This window comes from Hesperophylax consimilis, chromosome 15 (genome assembly GCF_061612785.1).
Source record: "Hesperophylax consimilis isolate HC1 chromosome 15, BYU_Hcon_1.0, whole genome shotgun sequence".
Lineage (NCBI taxonomy): Eukaryota > Metazoa > Arthropoda > Insecta > Trichoptera > Limnephilidae > Hesperophylax > Hesperophylax consimilis.
In genome coordinates, this window is record NC_142850.1 from 16,437,705 (window position 1) to 16,447,320 (window position 9,616).

General features: G+C 32.3%; 2 protein-coding genes across 7 annotated transcripts in view; both read left to right on the forward strand.

Moving 5' to 3' along the window:
* Nucleotides 1–6,441, forward strand: part of LOC149417370 (uncharacterized) — a 28,435-nt gene extending 21,994 nt beyond the window's left edge. For 4 of the 6 annotated variants that reach the window (XM_089640252.1, XM_089640254.1, XM_089640250.1 and 1 more), the window contains exon 4: nucleotides 2,333–2,469. Coding sequence is in view for 1 of the 6 variants with exons in the window: in XM_089640255.1 (XP_089496381.1) it covers nucleotides 999–1,104; nucleotides 2,333–2,532 (306 nt within the window). In the remaining 5 variants the exon portion in view is untranslated. Of the gene's footprint in view, nucleotides 1–875; nucleotides 1,105–2,332; nucleotides 2,739–6,307 lie in introns of those variants that run through there. The other 2 variants (XM_089640255.1, XM_089640251.1) reach the window with 2 other exon arrangements.
* On the forward strand, nucleotides 4,858–6,894 carry LOC149417371 (uncharacterized). Its single transcript, XM_089640256.1, has 2 exons — nucleotides 4,858–5,074; nucleotides 6,308–6,894. The coding sequence occupies exons 1-2, from the start codon at nucleotides 4,969–4,971 to the stop codon at nucleotides 6,505–6,507; spliced, it is 306 nt and encodes a 101-aa protein (XP_089496382.1). The 5' UTR covers nucleotides 4,858–4,968; the 3' UTR covers nucleotides 6,508–6,894.
* Nucleotides 6,895–9,616: the final 2,722 nt, after the last annotated feature.

Below are 9,616 nucleotides of genomic sequence, written 5' to 3' on the forward strand. Positions count from 1 at the left end.
AACATAAATACCTCACAGAGTTTCACAAATCATAATTTTTGGAAGCGAGAGAGAGAGAATTTTAACATTCAATTTTGCGCGAGGTCTTACAGCATTTGGTTGATGTCGATTGCTTACCGACCCGACGGTTTTAGTCTCACTGTTTCAGACACCGGGCAGACGATTTTCTTATGTGACTACCTTTAAACTACATTTTTATTTTTTTAACTAACTCTGGCCATGATTTTAAACTATACGATTTATTACTAGTAGAACAAACCCGGTTTTGCCGCCGTTAAATACGATTTATTTACTATACAAGAAATAATTCATGTAGTTACAAGAAGGCTACAATAACATACCTCATATAATAATAAAAATTTATGTCATTCTGTATTAACTATACTTGTATACTATTATTTGGTTCTATATAATTTATATAGCAATTTTTACTTCATGATGTATAATTAAATAAATAATTTCGGATGCGAAGTATCTACGTACCATTCTAAATAACATAATTCTTCTTATTTTCAGTACCTACATATTACACATGATGAATTTATGTCGCCGCTCTTAGAATTATTAGTACTGTATCGGTCAACATAGTTTCCCCGATCCTGCTTGGTTTCCTTCCAGGATCGGGGTTTGGCAGTGGCAATAATTTAATATTTTTTTTCATATTTCAAAGTGCTGTAGATTGTACTGTTACTTAGAAATTTCAGACAGAAAATCTGTGTTAATTTCATGATGCCAGACCCACCAGCATTCTGGTGGGTAATAGACATACTTACTTGCATGCAAATATTATTTTTTTTACTCAATAATTTTAATTGAACATCTCTGAGATATTTTACATAAACATTCAAAGCCACATATTCAAAAACAAACGATAAGAGACGCAGCATCATTAACTTTTTAGTCACAAGTTAGTCGATACTCGTCCTCGACACATCACCGAATTAATTGCGGAGATATCATTTGAATAACTAATCGTTTGAGTAAATTAGCGTTGCACGATGTTGAAGTACAGTTTCTTGATATTAGCTGCCTGCTTGTGCCTTGCCTTTGCTGGCGGCATAAGGAACCACGATAGAGGATGTATTCGGTCATATAACGGAGAATGTAAGTTGTTATTAGTTATTAGGTACTATCAGCCATTGTTATTTTTATTTTTCTATATAATATAATCATTTAAAATATCAATGTTCATCTTAAGATAACGTAATATATCTATCTATACTAAATTGTTCCATGATAACTCAACACAGTGACAATTCAACACACTTTTAACAATTGATAGAAAGTCTTTATAAAAGATGAAAAAAAAAAATTAAACCTAACCTAACCTAACCTACTTAACCCAGTTAATAAAGTTTTTGTTTCATCACTTTCCATGACTTTATATAACTTTTTAAAGATGTGATGAATTATCATTTTGATGAGTTATCCGGTCACCATACTAAATATATGGTGTCCGGGGGTAAAGTGCATAAACTACAGGAGGTGATTCTACACGATAGTACAAGTAAAAAAGATACATAACTTCATTCGAAATTTCAACTTTGGTAGTTTTCGGGTACAAAAGTTGAATTGTTTGTGTGAAGAAAATAATATTCTTCTACGGAAAAGTGTTTTGTACGTGGTAAAAAATCACAGAATTTCGTAAAAAGTTCAGTCTCTTTTTTACTTCTACCATCATGTATAATCACCTACCGAAGTTTCTGCACTTTATACCCGAATATCTTGCATAAACATGTTTTTTAATACAGTGGATCTTTTTTGGTTGTTGATGTTATGTAATTAAAATAAAGTCCCGTTAAACAGATAAAAAAAATCGCATCACGAAATCGACTTAAGGCGAAGCTTAATGCTAAATCACTATTTTGATTAATCTTTATAACGAATAAGTGTACATAATGAATACTAAAAAATATGATTCAGATAAATTGAAGGTTTTCCTATCGTTTCGCTTGAGTAGAATACAAATAAAATAAGAAATTACACAATAAAAAATATATATGTAAACTATATGTAAAATGCAAAGGTACGACAACCGATCGTTTTTCAAGAATGGCAATGCACTTTTGGCAATTTATGAAACACATTCACGAATTGCGGTTGCTTCGTTCTTTTCCCTTAGTTCGTAGTTCGGCTCGCGGAAGTTTTGTCTAGTTTATAAACGAATTGGTATTGGTTTTTACAGTTGAATTTTTTTTCGCGGAGTATTAGAAACATGAAATGAAATCAGTTGCAGTGGTGCAGGACTGTCAATAAGGGAATGAATGATTTTGAAAAGAAAAACGAAATCACCTAGGCATTAAATTGTTTTCTGTGAATTTCATTTTCACAGGTATATCAGAATGCCCCGTGGGCACCCACTCGTTCGTCAGCATCTGCGGGGGGGTCACGCCGAGCGCCCCGACATGCAGCGCCCCCGAGGTGCGCGATCTGGGCCCCATCTGCGACTTGTCCCGCTGCGACTGTGACACGCCCACCCTGTTGAACGAGGCCACGGACGAATGCGTTCAGCCACAAGATTGTCCTAAATAACTACCCTAAAGCCTTTTCTTATTAAACATTTTTATGTTTAGTAGGTACCTATTTAATGAATATTTTATGACCAATAATAATGCTAAGCAAGTTTGAGATTAATCATAATATGTTTTTATGCCGACCGATAATGCGCTTATTGTAATACTTATATATTAAATTTCCTTTATACCTTGATTTATAAAATAATTGTACTAAAAAATTTCGTTTTAATAAACATTTTAACATAATACAAGAGTTATTTTATTTATTTATGATTTTTAAATTTTACATGATTTAGTGCATGATGTAGGGTACAATATATTTTTCCAGATAGCAAACTTTTTACAGAATACATGGTAAGTAGGCGCATATATAATATATGAGAAAAGAGAAAAAAGAACACAAACCGGTTTTTAAATAATTTGCGCACCCGCTAGAATTCATATTCGATGTACTACTTAACAAATAATATTTTCAATTCATTCATTTTATTAATTTAAAATCATTTTAAATAGAATTTTAGATTATTTTGAATGATAATACTGATTAGTTTAATTACATAAACAAATAATAATATCCAATATTTTTCAGATATAATTAACCAATATTAATAATGAATTAACAAAAGTATTGTATATTAAGAAATAAGAAATCCGCACTGATATAAGGGCTTAATTATTATTTTATTGGGTCAACGTTTTAGGGTGACAAAATTCAACGGTATTATTATGTTTTAGGATGGTGAAATTATTTATTACTCACTAATTTTATAAACAGCTTCAATAATTATGTATATCGTAATATCTATTGTTTCGAATTATTCATGCACATCTTCACACACTTTTAGCTCACAATATTCAACATTCTATATACTGGGGTTACTAATGTAGCCCGTCGTCCGTAGGGTGACGTCGCCCCTTGTCTAAACTAGTATAAGCCTAGGTAGGTGATCACTGTAATCAATAATATCCAGATGGCGATGTGTTGGGAATGTTAGGTATTATCAGCGCCTTAGCAATTCGGCGCCAGGAGCGGACTGCTCCAATTGCGCCCGCACAGGACATAAGCCGAGTGCTGCAAAACCCTGCGCAGAAAATTTAGCTCGTTATAGTAAGGTTCTGCAGCGCAGTTCAACGTAGAACTTTGTCACGAAGGTCAATTGTAGGCAGCGTGCCAGATGTCGTGATCGTTGTACTGTTACTCACCTTTTTGTCGAGAAAAGACAAAAGAGCACGACTTACATTACGAGACTTCTCAGGATGCGTGAGATAATCATAGCAGTATGATACATAATTGGGGAAAAGCTGAAACTATTTTCGGTTAGTGGGGCGAGTATTTCAACTCCTAGATTAATGAAAGAATGGCTTTAAAAAAAAAATGAAAGAATAAAAATCATAACATAAATACCTCACAGATTTTCACAAATCATAATTTTTGGAAGCGAGAGAGAGAGAATTTTAACATTCCATTTTGCGCGAGGTCTTACAGCATTTGGTTGATGTCGATTGCTTACCGACCCGACGGTTTTAGTCCCACTGTTTCCGGGCAGACGATTTTCTTATGTGACTTACCTATTTTTTTGTTTAACTAACTCTGGCCATGATTTTAAACTGTAAGTATTTATTACTAGTTGATCAAACCCGGTTTTGCCGCGGTTAAACTCGATTTATTTAATATCCAAAAAAATAATTCATGTAGTTTCAAGAAGGCTATAATAACATACCTCATATAATAATAAAAATTTATGTCATTATGTATTAACTATACTATTCTTTGGTTCTATATAATTTATATGGCAAATTTTACTATTTGATGTATAATTAAATAAATAATTTCGGATGCAAGTATCATTGTACCATTCTAAAAAATATAATTTTTGTTATTTTCAGTACCTACATATTACATATAATGAATTTATGCCGCCGCTCTTACAATTATTAGTACTATATCGATCAACATAGTTTCATTCCAAGCAGTTGTGCGGGGTTTGATTCTCGGCAGTGGCAAAAATGTTTTTAGGTAAAATTTTTAAAACGCTCTTTTTTATTTTAAATTCCGTGATTTCTCACGGGTCATATTTCAAAGTGCTGTAGATTGTACTGTTACTTAAAAATTTCAGACAGAAAATCTGTGTTAATTGCATGATGCCAGAACTCACCAGCATTCTGGTGATTTTTCTAATTCGGCACAGAGATTTTCCGCTATAATAGACATACTTACTTAAATAGAAATATTAATTTTATTTTTACACAATTATTTTAATTGAACATCTCTGAGATATTGTACATACACATTAAAAGTCACATATTCAAAAACAAACGATAAGAGACGCAGCTCGTGGATCATTATTTTTTTAGTCACAAGTTAGTCAATACTCGTCCTCGATACATCACCGAATTAATTGCGGAGATATCATTTGAATAACTAATCATTTGAGTAAATTAGCGTTGCACGATGTCGATGTACAGTTTCTTGATATTAGCTGCCTGCTTGTGCCTTACCTTTGCTGGCGGCATAAGGAACCACAATAGAGGATGTCTTTGGACATCTGACGGAGAATGTGAGTTGTTATTAGTACTATCAGTCATTTATTATTTGTCAATATAATATATTTTATACAATGATTGAAAATATCAATGTTCTTTTTAAGATAACGTAATCTATTTATCTGTACTAAATATATGGTGTATATGGGGGTAAAGTGCATAAACTGCGGGAGGTGATTCTATACGATAGTACAAGTAAAAAAATACTCAACTTTATTCGAAATTTCAAATTTTTAAGGTAGTTTTTGGGTACAAAAGTTGAATTGTTTGTATGAAGAAAATAATATTCTTCCACGGAAAAGTATTTTGTACATGGTAAAAAACAACGGAATTTCGTAAAAAGTCTCTTTTTTACTTCTACCATCATGTAAAATCACCTCCCAAAGTTTCTGCACTTTATACCCGGACATCTTGTATAAACATGTTTTTAATAGAGTGGATCTTTTTTGGTTGTTGATGTTACGTAATTACAATAAAGTCCCGTTAAACAGTTAAACAGATAACAGTTTTTCAACAAATATATTAAATAAATTCAGGTGTAACAACAAATATATTATATACACACAGGTGTAACAACAAATATATTATATAAATTCAGGTGTAACAACAAGTACAGAAGGATTTTAACCAGCGATACCTGAGCTTATTTGGTGTAAAAAATGTGGAAGTCATTTTGTTGTTGATATATATTTTTTCAATTAAAACAAACAAAAAATATAAACGGTACCCAGAAACTATTAGTACAAGCGGAAAAATAATCCAACTTCGGACTCGATTTATTCAAAGCTTAATGCTAAATCAATATTTTGATTAATCTTTATAACGAATTGGTGTACATTATGAATACTAAAAAATATGCTTTAGATAAATTGAAGGTTTTCCTATCGTTTCGCTTGAGTAGAATACAAATAAAAAAATAAATTACTCAATAAAAATATAAATGTAAACTACTAAAAAAATATTTTTCAATGGAAATGTATGAACGCGTAAAGGAAACAACTTTTAAAAAAGTACAGTATTATAGCTGAGATTATCTGTGACAGTTCTACTTGATTAACTTTTGTCTAGTTTATAAACGAATTGGTATTGGTTTTTGCAGTTGAATTTTTTTTTCGCGGACTATTAGAAACATGAAATGAAATCAGTTGCAGTGGTGCAGGACTGTCAATAAGGGAATGAATGATTTTGAAAAGAAAAACGACATCACCTAGGCATTAAATTGTTTACTGTGAATTTCATTTTCACAGGTTCATCAGAATGCCCCGTGGGCACCCACTCGTTCGTCAGCAGCTGCGGGGGGGTCACACCGAGCGCCCCGACATGCAGCGCCCCCGAGGTGCGCGATCTGGGCCCCATCTGCGACATGTCCCGCTGCGACTGTGACACGCCCACCCTGTTGAACGAGGCCACGGGAAAATGCGTTCAGCCACAAGATTGTCCTAAATAACTACCCTAAAGATTTTTCTTATTAAACCTTTTTTATGTTTAGTAGGTACCTATTTAATGAATATTTTATGACCAATAATAATGCTAAGCAAGTTTTAGATTAATGACAACATGTTTTTATGCCGACCGTCATCTTTAGACTTTTATCAGCGCATGCGCACAGTGCGGTGCAGTGCGGTGCGGTGCGTGCACGCTTTGTTCGATCACCCATCACTCTACCACACATTTTATTAAAAAAATGTTTTTGGGATGGCTGTGATTTATCATCGATTATCCAATGATAATGCGCTCATTGTAATACCTTTATATTAAATTTCCTTTAAAACTTGATTTATAAAATAATTGTATTAAAAATTTTCATTTTAATAAAGATTTTAACATAATATAAGAGTTATTTTATTTATTTATGATTTTTTCATTTTACACGATTTAGGGCATGATGTAGGGGACAATATATTTTTCCAGATAACAAACTTTTTACAGAATACATGGTAAGTAGGCGCATATATAATATATGAGAAAAGAGAAAAAAAAAACACAAACACTGGTGTGCCGTGAGCCGGACACAGGTGTGCCGCGGTCAAATTAAATGTATTTGACATTTTACAATATATTATGTATTTAATACACAATGACAAAATATATTTCATTGTCTGCAGATACTGTTAAAAGACGTATTCACAATATATTAGAAAACTGTTATTGGCTGAAAAATTTTCACTTCAGATCAACGAAACAACCGATATTAAAACTAAAGCACAGTTTATAGCTATTGTATTTTCGTTGACGAGGACTTTATTAAAGAACATTATTTATTTTGTAAGGAGGTTCCAGAGCGAACTACCGGTGAAGAATTTTTTCAAGTAACCGATGATTTCTTCAAAATATATAATGTTAAATGGAGCAATTGCATTGCTGTTCGCACGGATGGCGCTGCGGCAATGACGGATAGTAAAAAGGGTTTTGTCTCTTGCTTAAAACAAAAAAATCCAACGTTACAATTTACACACTGCTGCATACATCGAGAAGCATTGATGGTCAAAAATTTACCTGAGGAAGTTTTGAACACGATGAATGAATGCATAAAAAACGTAAACATAATTAAATCAAGAGCCCCAAACTCGCGAATCTTTGGAATACTCTGTGCAGAAATGGGAGCCGAATATGAATCCTTATTGTTTTATACTGAAATTCGTTGGCTATCCCGAGGCAAAGTTTTGGGTAGATTGTTTGAGCTTCGTCACGAGGTGTGTGAGTTTCTTTTAAATCAAAATATGCCCAAACTGTATATCAGCACCTCGATGATAATTACTGGATAGCCAAACTTGCATACATGGCTGATATATTCGAGCAATTGAATGAACTTAATAACGAACTATGGCAGAAAGAGTTGCAAAAATGATGTTTGGAAATGTACCAAAGGTCCAACCATAGTACAATTGAAAACAAACAATTAACTGTGGATCTGGCCCAACAACATTTAAGTGTGCTTCAGCAGAAATTTGGTCAGTATTTTTATTCCATTAATACGGAACAATCCATTAGATGTTTTCTGGATTTACGTTAAAAAAGAATATCCTCGCATTTCCATCAAAGCATTCCATTTCAACGACATATTTATGGGAGCAAAGTTTTTCAACGCTTGTATTAATTAAAAATGATAAGCGGTCATGCTTAAAAGGTCTTGACCAAGAACTTTGGGTTGCGCTGTCAAAAATCGAGCCGAATATAAAACTTTTGTGTTCATTGAAACAAGCGCAGGTTAATTTAACAATTAATCGCTGGTATGTATACTTTTCAAATAAAAAACAATAAATTATTGTAAAATTTGTGTATCAATTTAATATCTATATATTTTAGCTTTTGGTGTGCCGCGGAATTATAGGAAGAAATTTGGTGTGTCGTAGGTGAGAAAAGGCTGTGGAGCACTGATGTAGGGGATAATATATTTTTCCAGATAGCAAACTTTTTACAGAATACATGGTAAGTAGGCGCATATATAATATATGAGAAAAGAGAAAAAAGAACACAAACCGGTTTTTAAATAACTTGCGCACCCGTTAGAATTCATATTCGATGTACTTAACAGATCATATTTTCAATTCATTCATTTTATTAATTTAAAATCATTTTAAATAGAATTTTAGATTATTTTGAATGATAATATTGATTAGTTTAATTACATAAACAAATAATAATATCCAATATTTTTCTGATATAATTAACCAATATTAATAATTAATTAACAAAAGTATTGTATATTAAGAAATAAGAACTCCGCACTGAGATAAGGGGGTAATTATTATTTTATTGGGTCAACGTTTTAGGGTCACAAAGGTCAACGATATTATTATGTTTTTCGATGGTGAAATTATTTATTACTCACTAATTTTATAAACAGCTTCAATAATTATGTATATCGTAATGTATATTGCCTGCGAATTATTCATGCACATCTTTATACACTTTTAGCTCACAATATTCAACATTCTATATACTGGGGTTACTAATGTACCTTGTCTAAACTAGTAGACGCCTAGGTAGGTGATCACTGTAATCAATAATATCCAGATGATTTGTATGTTTGTGTAGCGCCGTTTCATAAATTACATATAATGAATTTATGCCGCCGCTCTTACAATTATTAGTACTGTATCGGTCAACATAGTTTCCTTCCAAGCAGTTGATCGGGGTTTGATTCTCGGCAGTGGCAATAATGTTTTTAGGTGAAATTTTTAAAACACTCTTTTTTTATTTTAAATTCCGTGATTTCTCACGGGTCTGCGGTAGTTGAACAATAAAAAAGGGTCTTTATTTTTTTCAATATCAAAGTCCTGTAGATTGTAGAAGTTACTTAGAAATAGAAAATCTGTTTTAATTGCATGATGCCAGCATTCTGGTGATTTTGCTGATTCGGCACAGAGATTTTCCGCCATAATAGACATACTTACTTACATACAAATATTAATGTCTTATTCTTCTTTTTTTCGTTTTTCTGTTTTATATTTTATAATAGCATGTCTTATTCTTCTTTTTTTTCGCTTTTCTGGTTTATATTTTATAATAGCATGTCTTATTCTTCTTTGTTTTTTTTTTAATTATTTTCGCCT

Excerpts from the sequence above, each read along its gene's own strand:
- LOC149417371 (XM_089640256.1), top strand. The coding sequence starts at position 4,969 with ATGTCGATGTACAGTTTCTTGATATTAGCTGCCTGCTTGTGCCTTACC. Across the intron at positions 5,075-6,307 it reads TTGGACATCTGACGGAGAAT|GTTCATCAGAATGCCCCGTG; the intron begins GTGAGTTGTTAT and ends TCATTTTCACAG.